This window comes from Antechinus flavipes, chromosome 1 (genome assembly GCF_016432865.1).
Source record: "Antechinus flavipes isolate AdamAnt ecotype Samford, QLD, Australia chromosome 1, AdamAnt_v2, whole genome shotgun sequence".
In the NCBI taxonomy this organism is placed as follows: Eukaryota; Metazoa; Chordata; class Mammalia; order Dasyuromorphia; family Dasyuridae; genus Antechinus; species Antechinus flavipes.
Window position 1 is genome coordinate 723277583 of NC_067398.1, and position 22548 is coordinate 723300130.

Below are 22548 nucleotides of genomic sequence, written 5' to 3' on the forward strand. Positions count from 1 at the left end.
CTTCTCAGGTGGGGAAGATGGGCCTGCAGGTGTCTCTGTTCTAGTGGTTGGAGAGTGGAAATCTGTCATCAAAATCCTGGACTGAGGAAGCTCTGAGGTTCCTTTCTTCTCTAACTGATGGATGTGATAATCCTCCATAAAGAGTGAGAACCACCAGCAGAGGAAAACTAGGGGCACTGGACTTTCTCTAATGACTCTTCCAAATGGATGACACTGCGCCCTGAGCAGGAGACCTGGCTCACACGGACCCTGGTGCAGGGAACTGGATGAGCAACAAGGACACAATTGTACAGTTTTTCATGGAAATTCTCATCTGTGAAGGATTTAGTAAATCTTGTGACCTACAATAGAATATTTCTGGAAGTTTCTTCATCACAGGTGATTGACTGAATTCAGGTCACAAAACTATTTTCCTACAAAAGGCCCATCTGGGATTTAGTCTGATGTGGAATAAGGGAAAGTGAGGTCAAAATATAATTTCGCACTTATGATTTCCCCTGGACGCAGGGACTCAGCTGGAGATGCCGCAGGCAGTCTGGTCCCCGGAATTCTTCTGAGACTGAGACTTCTCTGTGGAAAATGGAATAAGACGAATGGACCCCATCATTATCTAAAAATAAATGTACCGGGAGACAGAGAGAAAGTACATAACGGTCACTCATCTCGCACCATTGTCCTTGTCCTGCACATGGACCTGGCTGATGTCCCTCTGTTTCCTCCAGTGTGACCTGAGATCAGAGCCCGGGCTTCTGTAGAGAGACGGGTGGTGGCTGGTGGGGAAAAGTCCCTCCTCAGTCCCTGACTCAAGCAGCTGACTCGGCTGTAGCATGAGCAGTCGCTCCACTTCCTCAGCATTAAAGCTCTGGTTACTGTTCAGGGGGATGTGGCCCTGTGTTGTGAGAAGCATTTCTCACCTCGTTCCTTCCCTTGCTGTGTGTCTGTTGCTGCAGGTTCCAGGTTCTGGGCAGAGTTGCTTCGAAGACACTCAACACAAGGATTACATCCCTGGAGATGTGGAGATTGGCTTCTTTCTCCCCCTATCCTTACCTAAATCCAGCAACACAACAGGAGCAGCGCAATTTCAGAGACCTCCTTACAATGGTTGTAGGGCTTTTCGGTAAGTGTCTCTCTGTCTGCCTGTGCTCATTTTCACTGGGAGGATGTGGGAAAAGTCCTCATTGCTCAGTCTGAGTCGGGGCACTCCCCCTCTCCCTGTCTCTTACTGTTTGTTTCTTCTTGGCAGCTTTCATTCTGTCTCCTTAATGTCAGAGTTGAAGAAAGAAAACCCCCCTTCCCTCCTTTCCCTTCCCATTCCCCATCAAACAGGCCTCGCCCAGGCTTCTCCCTCCCTACAGGCTCAGTCTCTTGTCTCCCTCCCTCCCGGCCATCCTGACTTCATGTAAATAGTGAAGGGTTAATGGCCTGAAGCAGCAGAAGTGCTTGGCCCCTGCTGCCTTTCTAAACTAGGATAGAATCATTGCTGAGTGTGCAGAACCTGAGCAAGGGGAAATCTGGCCGTTCCCAGGAAGGGAAGCTGTGTCTCCTCCCCAGCTTTGCCTATCTGACAACAGGAGAGCAGCCCTTGTTAGGAAGCCATGGGACCCCTTCTTTAGGAAATTTAGGGTTAGGGATAATTCTAGTCCGCCCACCTCATTTATGAGCGGGAAATACGATCTTATGGTTACTCCTTCCTTTGGGTAAGTGAATTTATCATTATTTTCTTTTTTTTTATTTTTGCATGAAGTAATGTCGTCATGAAAATTAGCGTGTCCCAGCTTAGGGAATCTCAAAGGTACTGAGTACATTGGGACTGATGGAGCCTGGAACTGAGGCCTGGGAAATTTGACTTTATTTGGGAAAGACAGAATTGTGCAGGATGGAGCGCTAGCAAGTTCTCAGGCTTGCAAATGGCTTTAGGAAATGCCTGTTCCCTCTCAGTGATTTCTGGAGAATTCTGTTTTCTCCAGGGGGTGTGACAGGGGCTGCTTTTATTTTCTCAAGCTAACTCTTCCTTAACTGCATGAACCAGGGACAGGTGGGCGTGTTTACTTTCTGGGATTTTGACAAGGCATCCTGACCTTCCTGCTGCTGCCTAGGTCTTAGTTTTATGGTTTGTCACTATCAACTCTCTTTGCAAAACCCTCCTTTACATGGCAGGATCTCAGTATATAGCCATGTGACACTCAAATATAACCTTTTGTAAGTCTGCGCTGTAGTAAAAAAAATTCAGTTTCCTCCCCCGATTTCTGGATGGTTTTCCTCCATCACATCAGAGAAGCTGATCGGCTATTTACTCTGCCCTCTGCTTGTTGAAGACACACCATGAGTTTCACTGAATGGTTCTCTGGCAGAGAAGAATTCTTTTCTGAAACTTGTTGTAGCCTTGTGTCATTATTGAATCCCTCTGGATTCTTTTTTGACTTGAATTTTTCTTTGTAGTTACAAATAAAAATTCTCTATGAATCAACAGTCATAAATTATAAATATTTTATAACAATTGTGTATATTTTTGTCTAAGAAACAAGGCCATCAAATGATATGATTTACTCGTTATTCTTTTAATGCTTCAGTATGCTTCTTTTTATTCTATTTGTTGTTCATCATCTAGGAAAAGTGGGAAGTTTGACCTAAAGGGAGAAGTTTCACCAACCATTTTGAAACATTAAATTACAGTCCTGTTCTAAATCAAATGCCCTTTTATCTTTTATGAATTATTTGATTTTTATCTTGAGAATGGCACTCCATGCAGAAGGTAAGGCCTCCATCTTGTCAGCACTGATGATAATTTGATGCAAATTGAATATAAGTCACAGTACCTTATTTCTTCCTCCCATCATACTCTAAAGCTTCTAGAGTCAACAACTATCCATGTCTTCTTGTGGAATGAGTGAATGGCTCAAGCAAGCAGTTACCTGAGGACAGAAAGCCAATAGTCCTCACATTACAAATTACAAAAAGAAAAGAATATTGGAACAATGTGTATGGATAGAGGCTAGATTGAATTCAAATGGAAGGAGCTAAACAGCTATTAGAATCCTTCATTTTAACTAAATGTTGGGAAAGTCCCTCTTCTGAAATGAATTATTTGTGAAGGTTGTATTAATGTTTTTTAACGTTTACCATTAATTCAGCAGAACTATTGAAACCAATTACCAGCAACTCTTCATGCCTTCCTTCACTCTACATGAGATTAACAGGAATCCCAAACTGTTGCCCAACATTACCCTGGGATACAATATGTACAACATCTATTCCACTGAAGAAAGGACCTTGGAGAGCTCCCTGTGGTGGCTGTCTGGAACAAACCAGAGCATCCCTAATTACAACTGCAGAAAGGGAGGAAAGGTTGTGGCTGTCATTGGAGGAGCCACGTTAGCTCTCTCTGTTCAGATGGGGACCCTGTTCGACCTCTACCATTTACCCCAGGTGAATGAGATAGAACCTAATAGATTGTCTCTTCTTCTGTACAACCTATTAGTCAGAGCAGTAGTATTGGAAGTAGATGTAGCAGGAGCAGCAGCAGTAAAATAAAATGCATCTCTGTGTACCTTTAAAAATTAAAAAATTGTTTTACATATGCATTGCTTTTGATCTTCACAATAAACTCATAATGAAGATAGTCTAACTCCCCTTTACAGTGGAGACTACTGTGACTGAGAAAACTTAAATTGTTATCATGCAGCTAGTGATTGACTGTGATACTAATTAATTCAGGTCTTCTTAGAACAGTTTAACTCTCTAATGACTGAACAAGCCTCTGTTTTCATCCTCAAGGAAATTGAATAACTCCTGCAATATCAACTCTATTGTAAGACAAGAAGCCAGTTAGTTTTCAACCCAAGAAAGTATCTGAAAGCAAAACTAGTTATATTTGCCCATTACACAGATAACTTCAATAATGATTGGAGAAGTTAAAGTGCTTACTCAACACTACACAATTCACTAGTGGAAGAAAACTGATTAGATCTTACCATTCTTGACTTTAAGTTGAATGATCTTTCAGGCTTTTTCATCTCATTCTAGGAGCTTCATTTTTCATAATCATAATATTATTAGTCCAGAGATTATTGAGATGAGAATTATTTATAAAAGGAAACTGAGCATGAACACTGATGTATACAGTGCTTGTTTTGGGGGAGCCCTGGGAAGCCTGTCCACAGAGCTGCCCTAAGAACTCCATGAGTACATTTATGAATGTACAAGAGTTTGAAAACATTCCTGACATTGTTCTCAAAGAGGAACCTAACAATGAATGGGCACAGAAGGAAAGCAGAAACATACGGTGGGAGGAACGACATTTCAGAAAGCACCTCATGTTTTCTAAACTGAAAAGCGACCTCTCTGAGCACTGTAGTTTCAGCTGGCTGCTTAGTGAACTTTGTCACTGGTCAGTCAGAGGAGTGACTGCTTTGTGTGTTCAGAAACAAGAAGAAAATTAGGGATGATTTCATGGAAGAGAAACAATGAAAATTTAGATCGTTTTATTTAAAGGAAATGGAGGTCCGTTTGGAATATGGAACTATGCATATAAAGGGTGAAGGACTGGAAGCCTCTCTCCATTTATATCCATATTTCTTATTTTAAAGATTGACTGAACCTAAGATTATTTAACTACAATTTAACATAATTTAACTATAATTTGTTTAATGTCCAATATTTCAGATTCTATATGTAAGGTCTTTGGAGAAAAACCCATTGGGATCTTTGGTGTCTCACTCACATTGAAACTATAAATAGTCCTGACCATATACTTGGAGAATAGTAAAAACAAAAACTTACAGGTTCAAAGAGCATAGGAATTAACTCTAGATGTCCTTGTGGAAACATGCCTGAACTCTCTAATTGAGGGAATCATGAGAAAGAGCTCATCTAGCATCTTTGTTGCCAGATAATAAAATAGAAGGAAGTCTGGTCTAGAGTTCCATATGGGATTATTTTCCTTTGATTCTGATCAGAGAGAACATGGCAGGATAAGTTGAATAAGTCTCCTTGGCCAAACAGGCAGCTTCTTTCCTACTGTGATGTGTGGGTATATATCTGACCCTCAGATCTGAAACACTATTTGTCATAGATAATTTGAATTTTCATCAACCTCTAATGAAGTCCATGAATATCTGTTTTTTTGTCAACGAGATAAATGTTCTTGCCAAAGATTGTGGTCATGGTTAACAAATTTGGGGACAGATGTTTTGATGTCTCGTGGAGAATAAACAATACATTTCAAGAGATAAATGGAGAGACTTTCAGAGAGAAATTGTCATCGATGATAAACTTTACAATAAAATCTAAAACTTTCTTCTAACAATAAATATGCCAGTTTGAAGAAGTATATTTTACTTTAGCTCTCTCAGCAGCAGCGTGCACCTGCTCATCCGTATTTTTTTTCTCATCCAGATTACTTATGGTCCATTTGATCCCAGTCTTGCTGACAAAGTCCAGTTTCCTTCCCTCTATCAGATGGCCCCCAAATCCTCTTCTCTTCACCGAGCAATTGTCCGCTTATTGGTATATTTTCAATGGAACTGGATAGGCCTGGTTGTCTTTGATGATATGAGAGGGGAGGAATTCCTCAGGGAAATGAGAGAGGAAATGAAAAAGAATAGAGTTTGCGTGTCCTTCACAGAGAAGATCCCTCTAAGTGACAGAAAACAGAGTGAAACCTCTGAGGCCTCCAAGTCCAGGATCCTAATTTCAGAAGTCAAAGTCATTGTCATCCATGCTGACACAGAATCATTTACGATTATGAGAACCTCACCAGGATTCTTATTTCCAACCAAGAAGGTGTGGATTGCCACATTTCATTCAGACACTACAACAAGAGCCTTGTACCATTATGGTTTTACTTTCCATGCTTCTCTCTTCTTTGCACACTTGGTTACTCCAATACCTGGGTTTGAGAGTTTTATCTCGGATTTTTTATCTCCTTTAAAGAAGAGGTTTTGTCTTCTTACAGAATATAGGCCATCACCTTTGAAATGCTCAGATCAACCAGATATCCCAGAGCAAGATTTATATTTACCAAATGCCTCCATGAAATATTCACCTTTTTACCCTGTGCGAATGTCAACATCCACCTTGAGTTACAACATCTACAATGCTTTTTATGCTGTGGCGTGGGCTCTCCATGAAATACTGATGAAAAGATCCCTGGGAAATGAAGAATCTGCATTGCCTCATCCATGGCAGGTAACAGGGAAAGTGTGGTACCTTTTTAGTGATGATTTTTTAAATATTTATTTTAGCAAGAAGTGGGACACGGAAGACATTGAAGACTTTGCAATTTCTAAAATGATTCTGATTGTATATTCCTCAATGATTTTATTGTTGGTTTCCAATATTTGTCAAATTGCATATAAAACTAAAATTAAACTTCTTTCTAGAGTCTTAGAGATGTAAATAAGCTTACATTTTATATTTCCAATTCAGTTCTGGACGTTTCTTTATCATAAATATTTGAAGGCCCTTTATTTCATTGGGAACCCCTTTTTTTTCCTGAAGGACTGAACTCAGGTTTTCTGGGTAGGTGATTCTTAGTTTTAAGTCAGATCCTTTTTTTGCAAATTTATCCTATTCCAAGCATTCTGATCTTTCAATTAAGAAAATGAGGGCTCTTTTGTCATCCTGACTGTAGCTCCAACATATAGATGTGTTTCTTTCTGCATCCTTGCACTATTTGCACCTTTACTTTGGAGATCTAGAATTGGGCTAAAATGTCCCTGGTGATTTCCTCTGGGGATCTTTTTCAGTAGATGATCTGTGGCTTCTTTCATACTCTATTTTACGTTCATTTTCTAGAATACAAGAGAAATTTACTTGATATTTTCTTGAAAGATAGAATCCATGTTCTTTTTCATTGTAGAACTCGTGTAATCTCATAATGTTAAATGCTCTCTCTTCTCTCTGTTTTCCAGTTGAGCATTTTCTATGGGGATATTGCATATTATTTTCCATTCTTTTTCTTTTTGGCTTTTTCCTTTATTCCTCAAGGTGTCATTAAGTCCTACCTTCTTAGTTCTAATTTTTAAGGAGATATTCTCTTCAGTGGTCCGCTATATTTTCTGTTCAATTTATATAATTCTGATTTTTAAAGCATTTTTTTCCTCTATTGTCTTATTCTACTTTCTTTTACATCTCTCTCATTTCTCTTCATAATTCTGTCTGTACCTCCCTTTTGAAAAATTTTAAGCCTTCTGTGACTTTAGACCAATTCTTACTTATGTTGCAGATTTGGTTGATTAAGGAGTTTTGACTTTGTTATTTTCTTCTTAGTGTGGATTTTTCATCTTCCTGTTCATCACAGTATTTTTCTATGATCAGAACCATTTTCTGTTGTTTACCAATTTCCCCAGGCTATTATTTGACTTTATCTATTTACTAGAGTAGTGCCCTGTTTCCAGGGTAAAAGAGCCAATGGCCCAAGCTTCAGGAGTTTGTACAGCTATTTTCAGAGATTCTTCAAGGGAGCTGGATATTTCACTTCTTCCAAGGTTGTCTGATCTTAAAAGAGATGTGTTTATTAATGTCCCGGCCTCTATTCTGTTCTGTGAGTTACCACAAGCACTTTTTCCTGCCCTGCAATTGTGAGGAGATCCATATTCTGCTGTTGCTAAATGTTGTCATGTGCTAGTTCTCTTCCTCACTCTCAAACTGTGAGCCAGGAAGGTGTGCTTGATCTGGGTCCTAGCAAAGCAACTGAGTTCTAGCCCAGTGCTTTAAAAGAGACCCTTGTAATACCTTCTGACAAGCTCTTCAACCTCTTACCATGTGTGGTCCAAGAACTCCTGCAATGGCTGCCACTTGTGCTGTTTCTTGGAGTGTTGTGTATTCAGTGGCTGCTGAATTGAGCTCCTGCTTTACACCAAGTGCCTTTAATGTCACACAAATGGTTTGATAGTTAATCCTGCAGATGGGAGAAAACCACTTCAGATTATCAAGGATGGGAGAGCCATGGTCTGGCCTGAACATCAGAACAATCTCTTCCAAGGCAGGAGGGAGGGCAGAACAGGAGAGGTTTAGTCAGAGGCATCCATCAGGAGGCTGTTGCAATAATCCGGGTGTGAAGTCATAAGGATGTTCCAGGAGCAGAGAACAGGAGGGGAACATATTAGAGAGACCTTGTCAATGGTAAATATGACATTTGAAAGTCATTTGAATATGAAAAATTGGTAAAATAAAGGGGGTGAGAAACAATGAGGACTTGAGTGTGAAACTGAAACTACAAACCTAGGAGATGCAGGCAACCCTGCGGGGGTCAGAGGGTCATTTCTATGTCCCAGAAGAAATTCAGATTTGATCCCACCTGAAAATAAGAGCACGAGACTCCATAAAATCTCATGTACAATTGCCTTTCCCTCGGGTACCGCTCATGGATAAGCATTTCTCCTCTTTTTCAGCTGCACTCCTACCTCAAGAACATCCAGTTTGAGAATATTGTTGGTGAGCAGGTGTTTGTGGATGAGAACAGACGCACAGAGGCTCACTATGCCCTTATGAACTACATATACTTCGATTATCGTAATGGTCATGTTCTCTATGTGGGGGACTTTATCCCAGAAGCTCAGCTCGGTCAAGATTTTACAATTTGTGCAAATGTCATAGTGTGGGACGCATGGAGTTCAAAGGTCAGACACATTGTTAATGTTACTTTATGCTCCTAAACAGAGGAACAATCCTTGACTTATGTGGTGTACTCTCCATTACTGACAGGTGCAGCTGGGTGGCAAAATGGATAGACTGTAAGCCCTGGTTCTGTTTCACTTGTCATAAATTCATGTGTGTTTTACCTGTTTTCTCATGCTATTTTTACCCTGTTTTTCTAAAACCAACCAGTTCATCATGTCTAATAGCACATCGCTATTCTCTCACTATTATATACACCACATCTTGTTTAGTCACAGTGAATAGAGCACCGATCCTGGAGCCAGGGGGAGCTGAGTTTACATCCAGTCTTGGACACTGAACACTGTGACCCTGAGCAAGTCACTTAATCTCAGTTCACACACACACACACACACACACACACACACACACACACACACACAACCAAGACCAAAGTCTATTAGAATTATGTTCTGCCATCTCAATTGTTGAAATGAAACAAGTCCATCCCAGCCGACCCTCTTATAATCTCATTACTTTGTAAAATGTTCACCGGGTTCTATTCATTAGTATTAATCTTGCCTCTTTATCTCTGGTACTCCTCAGTAAGAGTTTGTTTTCTTCCTTATCTCTTTAAATTGTATCTATTTTTGGTTTTACTTGATCTAGGATCAGGACCATTACTCCTGCTTTTATTTTTACTTCAGCTGAAGAATAATATATTCTGTTCTACTGTTTACCTTTTATCTGTATGTATATTTTTGCTTCGCATTTGTTTGTTGCAAACAATATATTGAAGATTCTGGCCTTCAATCCATTCTGCTCTCTACTTTTCTTTTCTGGGAGTTCTCATCCCATTCATATTCGCACTTAAAATTACTAACTCCCTATTTCCCAGCAATTGATGTTTTTCCCATTATACTTTTCTCTCTCCTTTCACCCTTTCATTCCTCACCAGTGTTTTGCTTCTGATCCTCACATCCCGCAATATGCCCTCCCTCTTTTCAGTCACTTCCCATTTTCTTTATCCCTTTCCTTTCTACTTCTGGCTTTCCTTCTAATAACTTTCTTTTTTTTCTTTCCCAGTCCCATTTCTACTTCTATAGACAGTGAAAAAAGTTTCAGTATGTAATAAAATATGTAGGATTTTCCCTCTGTGAGTCCAAACCCAGGAGATTAAGAATCCACCAATGCTCATACTTCTCCCTCTTTTCCCTATATTGTAATAGGCCATGTGTGCCTATTTGAATGATGTCATTTAGCTCATTTTACTTCCCCTTTTTCTTTTCCCATTGCAGTTGTTTTCCAGCTTTAATTTCTTTCTTATATCATCACATTGATGTTACCTTATTCCTACACCTTGTGCCTAACATTCTTGCACATACAGGTCCCTTTCCCTTCTTGAAAATTTCTTTGGGATATAAGCCTAGTCGCAACACTGCTGGGTCAAAGGGTATGCACAGTTTGATGGCTTTTTGAGCATCATTCCTAATTGCTCTCCACAATGGCTGGATGTATCCACAATTCCACCAACAATATATCAATGTCCCAGTTTTGCCCTCCAACATTCCGCATTATCTTTCCCTGTCATTCTAGCCAATCTGACAGGTGTGTAGTGATATATCAGAGTTGTCTTAATTTGCATTTCTCTGATGAATAATGACTTGGAGCCTCTTTTCATATGGCTAGTTTCAATTTCTTCATCTGAGAATTGTCTGTTCGTATCCTTTGACCATTTATCAATTGGAGAATGGCTTGATTTATAAATTATAGTCATATAATATTATATATTAGAGTCAATTCCCTATACATATATTGGAAATGAGGCCTCTATCAGAACTTTTGACTATTAAAATGTTTTCCCAGTTTATTGCTTCCCTTCTAATCTTATCTGCATTAGTTTTGTTTGTACAAAAACTTTTCAATTTGATATAATCAAATTTTTCTATTTTGTGGTCAATAGTGATCTCTAGTTCTTCTTTGGTCATAAATTCCTTCCTCTTCCACAGGTCTGAGAAGTAAACTATCCAATGCTCTTCCACTTTCTTCATAATCTGATTCTTTATAACTAGGTCATGAACCTATTTTGATCTTATTTCGGTGTATGGTCTTAAGTGTGGGTCAATCCCTAGTTTCTGCCATATTAATTTCCAAATTTCCCAGCAATTTTTGTCAAACACTGAGTTCTTATCCCAAAAGCTGGGGTCTTTGGATTTGTCAAACACTAGATTATTAAAGTTACTGGCTATTTTGTCCTTTGAACCTAACCTATTCCATTGATCAACGAGTCTATTTCCTAACCAATACCAAATGGTTTTGGTAGCCGCTGCTTTATGGTATAATTTTAGATCTGATACAGCTAGGCCACCTTCATTTGATTTTTTTTAATTCCCTTGAAATTCTTGACCTTTTGTTTTTCTTTATGAACTTTGTTGTTATTTTTTCTAGGTCATTAAAATAGTTTTTTTTTTTGGAAGTCTAATTGGTATAGTGCTAAATAAATAGATTAGTTTAGAAAGTTTTGTCATCTTCATTATATTTGCTCGCCCAATCCAAGAGCATTTAATATTTTTCCAATTGGTTAGATCTGACTTTATTTGTGTGGAAAGAGTTTTGGACTTTTACTCATATAGTTTCTGATTTTCCCTTGGCAGATAGATTCCTAAATATTTTATACTGTCAGTAGTTACTTTAAATGGAATTTCTCTTTGTAACTCTAACTGGTGAATTTTTTTTAGTAATATATAAGAATGCTGAGGACTTATGTGGGCTTGTTTTGTATCCTGCAACTTGCTCAAGGTGTGGATTATTGGTAATAGCTTTTAAGTAGAATCTCTGGGATTCTCTAAGTATACTGTCATATCATCAGCAAAGAGTGATAGTTTGGTTTCCTCATTACCTACTCTAATTCCATTAATCTCTTTTTCAGTTCTTATGGTCAAAGCTAGCATTTCTAATAAAATATTGAATAGTAATTGTGATAATGGGCAACCTTTTTTCACTCCTGATCTTTTTGGGAATGGTTGCAGTTTATTCCCATTACATATGCTGCTTACTGATAAATAGTTACTACTGATTATTTTAAGAAAAAGTCCATTTATTCCTATACTCTCAAGTGCTTTTTAGTAGGAATGGATGTTGGATTTTATGAAATGCTTTTTCTGCATCTATTGAGAGGATCATATGATTTTTGATCATTTGGATATTAATATGGCCAATTATCCTGATACTTTTCCTAATATTGAACCAGCCCTGCATTCCTGGTATAAATCCTACTTGATCATGGTATATTATCCTGGAGATGATTTTCTGTAGTCTTTTTGCTAATATCTTATCTAAGATTTTAGCATCAATATATATTAGGAAGAATGGTCTATAATTTTCTTTCTCTGTTTTCAAGCTACCTGGTTTAGGTATCAGTACCATGTCTGTGTCATAAAAGGAATTTGGTAGGACTCCTTCATTCCCTATTTTTTCAAATAGCTTATATAGCAGTGGGGATAATTGTTCTTTAAATGTTTGGTAGAATTCACATGTAAATCCATCTGGTTCTGGGGATTTTTTCTTAGGGAGATGATTAATAGCTTTTTCTAATTCTTTTTCTGAAATGGGTTTATTGAAGCAATTTACTTCCTCCTCTGTTAATCTGGGAAGCCAATATTTTTGGAAGTAGTCATTCATTTCACTTAGGTTATCAAATTTATTGGCATAGAGTTGGGCAAAGTAACTCTTTATTGTTGCTCTAATTTCTTCTTCATTGGTGGAAAGTTTCCCCTTTTCATTTTTTAGAAAAACAATTTGATTTTCCTCTTTCTTTTTTGCTAATCAGATTTGGCATAGGTTTATCGATTTTATTGGTTTTTCACCAAACCAACTCTTAGTTTTATTTATTAATTCAATAGTTTTTTTTTTACTTTCAATATTATTAATTTCTCCTTTTAATTTTATAAATTTCAACCTTAGTATTTGATTGGGGGGTTTTAATTTAGTCTTCTTTCTAGCTTTTTAAGTTGCAAGCACAGTTCATTGATCTTCTCTTTATTTTATTCAAGTAAGCCTCTAAAGATAAAAAATTTCCCCTTATCACTGCTTTGGCCGCATCCCACAAATTTTGATATGATGTCTCATCATTGTCATTATCTTGAGTGAAATTTTTAATTGTGTCTATAATTTGCTGTTTCATACAATCGTTCTTTAAGATGAGATTATTTAGTTTCCAATTACTTTTTGGTCTATTTACCCCTAACTTTTTGTTGAATGTCATTTTTATTGCATCATGATCTGAAAAGAAAGCATTTACTATTTCTGCCTTCTTCCATTTAATTCTGAAGTCTTTATGTCCTAATATATGGTCAGTTTTTGTATAGGTTCCATGAACTGCTGAGAAGAAAGTATACTCCTTTCTGTCACCATTCAGTTTTCTTCAAAGATCTATCATATCTAACCCGACTCTATTTACCACTTTAATTTCTTTCTTATTTGTTTTGTGGTTTGTAGGTTGCCACCCTACTATCGCCAGATTATGCTTTTTTTTCTTGCCTCTCCTTACCCCCTTACTCCCTTACCCTTTTTAGTATTAATCTTAAGGGTCCCACTTGCGTTACATAGCTCTCCCTCTTTAGGATCCCTCCCTCCCTCCTCTCTTGGAAACCCTTCCCTTTTCTTGAACCCCTCCCTTATTACTCATTTTCCTTTTCCCTATTTCCTCTTTGAGCCAACTTTGATGACAGTGAGATTCACAAAATGTTCCTCCCCGCACTAAGTTCCCTCACATATGATAGGTTTCCTTTGCCTCATCATCACATGTAGTTTCCCTCTTTTTATCTCCCCTTTTCCCTTTTTCTGACACTATCCCCTTTCCATTTCTACTTCCCTTTTTTATGTTACATCAGTAAAATCAAATGATACATGTGGTTTTTATGTATATTCACAACAGAAACACAGTGCTCAAGAGTTCCTTTTAACTTTTTCTACTTCTCTTGAGTCCTATGGTGGGAGATCATTTTTTTTTGTTTAAATCTGGTTTTTTTCTTAGAAACAAATGGAATAACATTCATATACCACAATTTACCCAGCCATTCTCCAATTGATGGGCATCCATTCATTTTCCAGCTTCTAGCCACACTTGTATAGCTTCTCTTTCTTTTCCCCATTTTTCTTCTAGTTCTCTTTTAAGGTTTTTAATAGTCTCTTCTAGGAGATCCTTTTGTGTTGGGGACCAACAATTGTCTTGGGACTGTCTGCTATTAGTCTCTTCAGGGTTGAAAAGCTGCTCTCTTTCTGTATAGAAGCTATTGGTTGGCCTTTTAATTGTTTTTACTCATTTTTAAAGCCTGTGGGATTTGCCTTCGGGGCAGGAGGTTACCACCTTCCTCTGCAGAGCAGCGATAGCTGTATGGATGGGTAGCTGTCCTGCCAACCGGCTACAAAGAGCAGCGAGGTACTGGAATGCTCTGGGAAAGAGTTCCCCACCCGAGAATAACTCAGGCATTCAGGGCTGAGCTGGGAAAATGCCCTGCAAAGAACCCCCATTGTCTGGGATAATAACTGCCCTGGGGCTAGATGCTGAGCAGTGAGATTTTCACTACCCCAAGCTTAAGCCCACCCTGGGGCTGTGGGTATGAGGGGCTGAGCAGTGGATAGCCTTGCAGGGACCAGAAGTGTCACTGCCCAGGGAAGCACAATTGGCTGTGAAAGTTCGATTGCCCCAGCCTGAGCCCCCACTGTGCAGATTAGAGGCTGCCCCGGGCTGTGCCCCCTGCCTTGCAGATTTGTAACTACCCCCGCAAAAGCCCCGCCCCGTACTGCAGGATGTGGCTGTGTGGCTGTGTTACAGGTCTGCCTGAGTCACTTCTGGTTTTGGGTAGTTCTAGCCAGATCTTGTTAGGTTCTGGCATTTTTTAGAGTACCCTCTGTTATAGGCTTTAATTTCTCTGCCAGTTTACTGCTTTGTAATCAAGGAAGAACAGTTAGCCTATAGCAGAGTCATCTCTATAACTTCTATAGCCACAGAAATCACCCCCACCCCTGGTCTGCTCAGGACGCTAGTCTCTCCCTGCCTGTGCTGGTCTGTTCCTGGCTCCTCAGAACAAACCTTACCTGCTGATCTTCCAGATTATCTTTGGCTGGTAAATTGTGTGCTTCTAATCTTCATGAATTTTAGCAATCTGGCGCTATTTTTGAGGCTGAATTTAATACTTGGTTGTGAGGGGATTAGAAGGACTTAAAAAGTCATGTGTGCCTTCTCCAACATCTTGGCTTCACCCCCCATTCCAATATACCTTAAGCTGAAAAATTACATTCCAAATATTTCTGAGTTCAGTCACTCGAAAATCCCATCAGGCACTTGAACTACCAAAAGTGTTATTTTTGCTTTTACATTGAGTACACCAATTCCTTCCATTTCTCTTTCATCACTTATTACTGAAGAAAACTTTTCCAGTACAATAGTGCATAATACTGTTGTTAATGGACATCCTTGTTTAAATCTTGATCTTATTAGGAAGACTTCTAAGAAATCAAAATTCATATTGCCTTGGAATTGTACTTGCAGTACAATGACCCTGCTCAAGGAGAAGCTTCAGGGTCTTGTCGAGATATCGCCCAAATCTATGACTGAGCCTGGGAAAGTCAACTTCTCTGTAATTAGCCAATACATGGACTCTCTTATAAATGTCCAGGGTGTGAAATACTTTTGTGTGAAGGTTCTGTAGGAGAAGGTCTGTCACTGAGTGTTGCAGAAGAGTGGGTGACGAATGGAAAGAATAAGTTGGAAAGAATGTGATCATTCATATATATTCCTAATTATGTACCTGTGGAGGTGGTTATCCAAACCAGAATGTCAAAAAACAAACATAAATAGTTGTCAGTTAAAAATGTTTATTCCAGTCTCCTGTCACTGTCTTAGGTCCCCTCTGCCATATGTAGTGCCAGTTGTCCTGCTGGATTCAGGAAGTCACCTTTGGAGGGGAAGCCTCCTTGTTGCTTTAGTTGCTCCCCATGCTCAGAAGGAGAAACCTCCAATTATATAGGTGAGTTACTGCAAGGAGGTCGCATCTCATGGCTCCTGCTAGTAAAAAAAAAAAAGAAAGAAAGAAAGAAAGAAAGAAAAAAGAAAAAAACTAAGAGCATATTCTTTGTCTCAATTTTACAGAAATGTCGTGGCCTCTGTAAATAATTATATGAGCCTGAAAAGAGCAGAAGCTAGAAACTTTTCCAATAAGATAAAGAGTGAAAACAAGATTCCTATTATCACCACTATTATGAATCTCTGTACTAGAAATGTTACTTTTAACAATAAGAGACCAAAGTGAAATTAAAGTAATTCATGTATGCAATGAAAAACACTAGTATCACTCTTTGCAGGAGATATGGTATGTTTAGAGAATCCTTGAAAATGAACTAAAACTACTTGAAACAATGAACATTTTCAAGACAATTGGTGGATAGAAAACAAACCCACATATATCACTGCCATTTGCATGTTATCAACAAAGTGCCAGGCATGAGAAATAGAAAGAGAAATCCCAGGTAAGTGTAAACAAGACAAAATATATGGAAGTCTCCTTGCCAAGAAAAAGCCAAGAACTGTACAAACACAATGACATGGCAAAATTTTCCTGCTGCATAATGAGAAAAATAATATATTGGAAGAAATTATTCATCATCTTATTTCTTTGATGAATTGCAATCACTTGCCCTTTTACTCCAAGATAGTGTGTCATGGATATACACAAAGGTTAAAATTAAAAACAACATATACAAGTGTCTATATATTTATATGTATATATGTAGAAGTAGAGGTGTCAATATTTATGTATGCACATACATGTAAATATATATGTTTATAGATTAGGGAGTAAGACAGATGTCTTTTCAAGAAATTGAAAGGGAGAAACAGATACTGAGAGACAAAGGCAGAGATGGAAATAAAAAGAAATGAATAGACAGGAATAAAAACAAAAATATTGAGATGGAGAAGGCAAAAGTAAAGAAAGTTACCTAATGGGGAGTTGTATTCCATACATTAGAGACTGCAGACCTTTCTCTAATTTAAGGGTCTAGTTTCAGTGGAAAATTTCCCCAACACTGATCAAAAGCTGAAAAGTAGCAGGGTCTTTCAGAGATCGTGGTTCATGTCCCATAAGAAACCCAGAGCCATAAGCTGACTCTGTAAGCTCCATAGGAGCCATCCAAATGCTGTCGTCCCTTTCTACTGATGATCCAGTATTGCCTTTCCCTATTTCATTGTTCTAATGCTTTATGGTATTGAACAATATAGAAACAAAAAAGTCAGACATGTTGAGGAATGCTAACCAAATTGGCCTTTTCCCCCTGACATTGTAACCAACACAGTTGAAAGCAGAGATAGCCCTGGGACTGAACCTGTGTCTTGACTGTTAGAGGGAACTCCTACAGCAGGATCAATCTCTACTAAGAAGGTCAGGTATTTAGCTGGGCCTTGTTTTCTGGGAGATACCAAAACCATTGTGGAGCAGAGTGACTTCCACAGTATTAAAAGTGCATCTGCCCCTTCGTGGCCATCACCTGTTTTCATCACACTGCACATGGAGTGACATCAGATAATTAATCAGCTCAGGAGGTTAAGAAATGAGACATGGAATAAGGAAATCACCACGTGGGTCACAGGGTTTGAGGAGTCAACACTGCATCCCAAGCTCCAAGCAGAATGGATGCTGCCATGGCTTATTCAATAACATTGCATTTGAGCCTGGCTTTACATGGTTTTGAATCTAAGAGAGAAGGCAAAAGAGGAAACCAGAGAACAGGCTGCTTCTATGAGAAGATCCTCCAATTTGTACAAAATTTAGATGATCCCTTAATCTCATCTGCTGCTTTAATGGGGCACACATGGTTCTCTCCCCTGCAATGAGGGCAAACTTTTGATTTAGTGATGAGAAGGATGAGGGTGATGGTGATAAAGTTATAAGAACCCTGTAAATCGAGGGTCAATTGTTTGCTACATATGTTCTCTCCCATTTGATGCTAATAATAACCTTATAAAGATGGTGTAATTATTTTCCTTATTTTTCTGAAAGGAAGACAAAGACAGACTCAAGGATATTATTTGCCCAGAGTCACATAACAATTTTTTTTTTCCTGAGGCAGGATGTAAACTCTGACTTCAAGTCCTATTCGCATTCAAGTAGCCATTTACTTCCTGATAGAGCATAGTCAGATTGAAACAGTTGAGGGTAATTTGTGACATAGCTGGCACGTCTCTTCGGGTTTTCACTGCAAATGTGTCAGGGGCAATAAAAGATTTGTGAAGATTACAGAGAATGTGGGAGAATAAATGAGGAGGAAAAAATAATTTTTAGGCATCAGAGAGACTGCTGATAGCAAGAATGGTTCTAGTATGTCATTGAAGAATTCTAGATGCTAAATTCAGGTCTCATGGATCTGAAAGCCAGGGTTAAAATAAGGTCAATCCAATATTCCAAATAGTAGTGAAAAAATCCAACTGAGGATCCAAAGAGAATTTTTCTTTAAATTAATTGATAAAATGAAGGTATTAACGGGTTATCATTTTCACTATTGAACATATCTTGGAAAGGCTTCATTTCTCTTGGGATGAATAAAAGCAACACTTCCAAAATAAAAGAAACAGGTTTTCTATAAGAAACTTGCCATTATTTAATAAGTCATTAATCAGTCAATCAATAGTCATTTAGTGTGAGAAGAACTTGGTCATAAATAAAGGGGTAGAGTAATAAAAAGGAAATGAATCCTTCATTCAGGGAGATTCTATTCCAACAGAGGAGACAAGAATACACACATTCCCTGTAACTACCAAGGAAATGTTTAAAATTCATATAAATTGGTTGCGGAAAGGTATAAACAGGAACCTAGAAAGAATGAGGAAGCATTGATACAGGTAGCTCTTAAACTTGAGTTGTTGCCCAACACAACACAGAAATAATCTGGATATTTGACACGAAAGGGCTCTGCTGTCTAAGCTTATTGTCCTTCGTGATTAGGTTAAGAAGAAAAGGTGACATCACTTACATAAAAGGAATAAAGAGAACTTGAACCAAAGCCAATAGTGATCAAGGGCATGAATAGATTTGATCTGGCCAGTGTAGCAAGTAACTTACCAGTGACTGTGTCATCCAGTAAAGAGAGAATGGGGTTTTGCATCTGGTGGAAGCAGAAGGAATTGCTGCAGGTCTTGTGACTATTTCCTACCGTGGGAATGAAGAGAAATATTTTAATCTAAACGTTAAGTCCTTGTTTGTCTCCTGCAGATGCTGAGCAGTGTAAGAAGTGCCCAGAGGATGAATATCCCAATGAGCAGAGAGATCACTGCCTCCCCAAGACTGTGACCTTCCTGGATGTGAATGAACCCTGGGGGAAGGCAGTGACAGTTGTAGCTGTTTCACTCTCATTGCTCACGGTCCTGGTTCTGTGGGTCTTTGTGAAGTTCCAAGACACTCCCATAGTCCAAGCCAATAACAGGAACCTCAGCTACCTGCTCCTCACCTCCCTTTCCTCCTGCTTCCTCTGCTCCTTGCTCTTCGTGGGCCGTCCCACCACTGCTTCCTGCCTTTTCCGACAAACAGTCTTTGCAATTGTGTTCACAGTGGCTGTTTCCTGCATTTTGGCCAAAACCATCATCGTGGTTCTGGCTTTCAGGGTGACAGGGCCTGGGAGCAGGATGCGGATGTTCCTTCATCCCAGAGTGCCCTACTGTGTGGTTCTCATCTGCTCCGGAATCCAAGGGCTTTTCTGTGCCATCTGGTTGGGGACCCATCCCCCCTTTCCAGAGGCAGACACACGCTCTGAATCCAGGCACATCATCCTCACGTGTAACGAGGGCTCCGCCTTTGCATTTTACTGTGTCCTGGGCTACATGGGCTTTCTGGCCCTGGGCAGCTTCACCATAGCCTTCCTGGCCAGGAACCTGCCCGATGCCTTCAACGAGGCCAAGCTCATCACGTTCAGCATGCTGGTGTTTTGTAGCGTCTGGGTCTCTTTCCTCCCCACATATCAGAGCTCCAAAGGGAAAGCCGTGATGATCGTGGAGATCTTCTCCATCTTGGCCTCCAGTGCCGGGTTACTGGGCTGCATTTTTATTCCCAAATGTTTTGGGATTCTCCTGACATCGTGGGAAAATAACACAAAACAGAAGAAGAATCAAAGGAGTTCCAGGAGCAAGAATTCTTCTTCTTTTTTTTTTAGTGTGATATCTTTATTTTCCCCTTTCCATGTAAAACAATATTTGTAACTTTTTAAAAAGGTTTGCCTTCCACATTCTCTCCCTTCTTCCCCAACCCCAGAACCACTGAGATACCACATGTGCAGTTACACAAAATATTTATATAAATGCCTTGTTGAGAAATATACATGCATCATTCCTTGGGTTAATAAAAAGAACTCCTAAAAATAAAATTTTTACAAACTGTGTAACATCCAACAGTTTCATCATAAAGACCTTCAGAGCAGTTTTGGACCATTTTGTTGTTGAAAAAGCAAAGTTATTCACAGGTGACCAATCCACTCTATTGCTTGACTTTGTACACATTACATTTCAGTTTTCATATGTTCATGTATCTTTTCAGATTTTTCTGGTCATCATAGTTATGAATCATCAAAGTATTCCATCATAATTACATACCACAATTTCTTCAGCCATTCTGCATTTCATGAGAATTCCCTCAATTTCCAATTCTTTCCCCAAGAACAGAGGTCACACCAGTTATTTTTGTACGTGTATTTCCTTTTCCTTTTTTTCTTAATCTCTTTTAGGATTCAAGCCATGTTGAGTTAGTTTTAGGGGGATGAATTTGCCTAATTTTATAGTCTTTTCAACAGATATCATACATTTTTACCAATATCAGTTGGGAACTAGCTCATATTTTAATACTTTTCATTCCTTTATCTCTACATTTGAGAAGAGCTGTTTGCAGCAAAGAAAGTTGCTTCAAAATTGTTTCCATATTGACTATTGCTAATTATATTTTCCCTGATTATTCTATTTTGATTTTTTTTCAATTTATCCCTCATGAAAGGGTTTTACTTTTCATCACACATTTCACAATATTCCTTCTCTTTTCTCACCCTAGCCCCTGATCTTGTCCTTTTAACGTTTTACTACCTTGCAAAATAATATATCTTTCTCTATCAATGTTGAGTGTGTATGTTATTTCGTCTTAGAGCCAATTCGAATGAGTATAATATTCACTCTCTTTCTCTTTCTCCCCTTTCCTTCCCCTCTACTAAATGCTTTATGTTGCCTTTTTAATAGAAGATAAATTATGCCATCCTCCTTCTCCCTTTCCCTTTCTCCCAACACATTCCACCAAACCTTTAATTTAATGTAATTTCTTTCATAAAGTATTCTTTCATATTCATATTCAATGCACACCTATGCACTCTGTTTATATATACTCCTTCTAACTTCCCTATTAATGGGAAATTTCTCATGAATTACAAGGCTCATCCTCCCATGCGCAAAAGTAAACAAATTAATCAGGTTAAGTCCCTTATGATTTCCATTTCCTGATTAACCACTTGTGCTTCTCCTGAATTTTGTATTTGAAAATCAAAATTTTTGTTCAGCTCTGGTATTTTTATGACATATACTTGGAGTTCCTTTATTTCACTGAGCGCCTACCTTTTTTGTTTGAATCCCTACAAAGTGTTAACTCATTAGAGTTAGAGATAGAAACAATAACTATCCAATTTACTATGGTTCAGTATGATTGATCTGATCCTACGAGGAGATGTTATGGGCCAGAACTTGAAACAAAGTACTAAGTGGAACTGAGTAGACAATGGTTAAATCTAGTTTAGCATTGATTCAATCATACAACAAATAATGGTTTCCCAGTGATACAATGATTGGTGTATACTCAGTGAACAGCATAAAAACCAAGAAGCTCTCAGGGCCAAAGAGCATTCTGGGAGATACAGAAGTCCACAAGCCCACCCTCGGAGGCAAAGTCAGATTCATTCCATCTTCCACCTTTGTGCTGGCTGGACGCTGAAGAAAGCAGAGGCAAAGGACAAGCTGTAAGAGCTCTTGGAACCAAGCAGAGAGATAGGCCTCTAAGAATCTGAACTGAAACTAAGGCTGCCTCCAGAAAATCTCCCCAAGAAACCTGCTCCCACACAGAATCATCATTTATATTATAAAAAAGAAGAGAACACCACACTTTTTCCTGAGGATCCATCATCCGTTTTACTGGGCAGGCGATTCCTGGTTACAATCCTAACTCCTTTGCTCTACAGAAATTCACATTCCAAATACTCTGATCCTTTAAAGAAGTGACAAAATCTTGTGTATCCTGACTGTCTTCTCACTATACTTGAATTCTTTCTCTCTAGATATTTGCAATAAAAATTCTGGAATTTGACAACCCTATTTCTGGACATTTGCTTCTTGAATTCTTCAGATGGTGATCAGTGTGTTCATTCCACTTCTCTTTTACCCTCCAGAATACAAAGAGTTTTTCTCGATAATATCTTACCAGAAGATGTCTAGAAAGTGCTATAATTTTTAAATGATCTCTGCGGGATCATTACTTTTTCTGTGAGATATACTGCATTGTTTTCTGCTTTTCATTATGTACATTTTGATTGATTGTTTCTGGATTTCTCATAATGACATTAGCTTCCATTTGACCAATTATACCTTATATTTTTGCCAAGACAGCAGCAGATTCAGAGTTATTGCTCCTGGTTTGCTGGCATCAAGCTAGGGCTGTGACTTTGCTGTCTTGCCCTATACCAATACTGTGCTCCTATCTCACAATAGACCTTTCCTGATGGTAAGTTGTCATAGGTTAGAAAAATATTCCAGTCCATCTTTTTTTTCCTGAGAAATAACATTCTAATATATATATATATATATATATATATATATATATATATATATATATATATATATATATATATATCATCATTTTAAAGGAATTTGGAGCATTT

The 22548-nt window shown here is 38.5% G+C and overlaps 2 protein-coding genes across 2 annotated transcripts in view; both read left to right on the top strand.

The window, feature by feature from the left end:
• Positions 1–21978, top strand: part of LOC127548942 (vomeronasal type-2 receptor 26-like) — a 65214-nt gene extending 43236 nt beyond the window's left edge. The window contains exon 5 of the mRNA XM_051976630.1: positions 19859–21978. The gene's annotated coding sequence lies outside the window, so the exon portion shown is untranslated. The remainder of the gene's footprint in view (positions 1–19858) is intronic.
• LOC127548948 (vomeronasal type-2 receptor 26-like) lies at positions 1755–19865 on the top strand. The gene is made up of 5 exons (XM_051976643.1): positions 1755–1792; positions 3135–3426; positions 8394–8621; positions 15506–15629; positions 18867–19865. The coding sequence occupies exons 1-5, from the start codon at positions 1755–1757 to the stop codon at positions 19844–19846; spliced, it is 1662 nt and encodes a 553-aa protein (XP_051832603.1). The 3' UTR covers positions 19847–19865.
• Positions 21979–22548: the final 570 nt, after the last annotated feature.

What these genes read in the sequence shown, in the direction of transcription:
- LOC127548948 (XM_051976643.1), top strand. Translation starts at nt 1,755, where the DNA reads ATGAAAATTAGCGTGTCCCAGCTTAGGGAATCTCAAAG. An exon ending in CAGCTTAGGGAATCTCAAAG is followed by an intron (nt 1,793 to 3,134) that starts GTACTGAGTACA and finishes TTAATTCAGCAG; the next exon opens with AACTATTGAAACCAATTACC. An exon ending in ACCTCTACCATTTACCCCAG is followed by an intron (nt 3,427 to 8,393) that starts GTGAATGAGATA and finishes CCTCTTTTTCAG; the next exon opens with CTGCACTCCTACCTCAAGAA.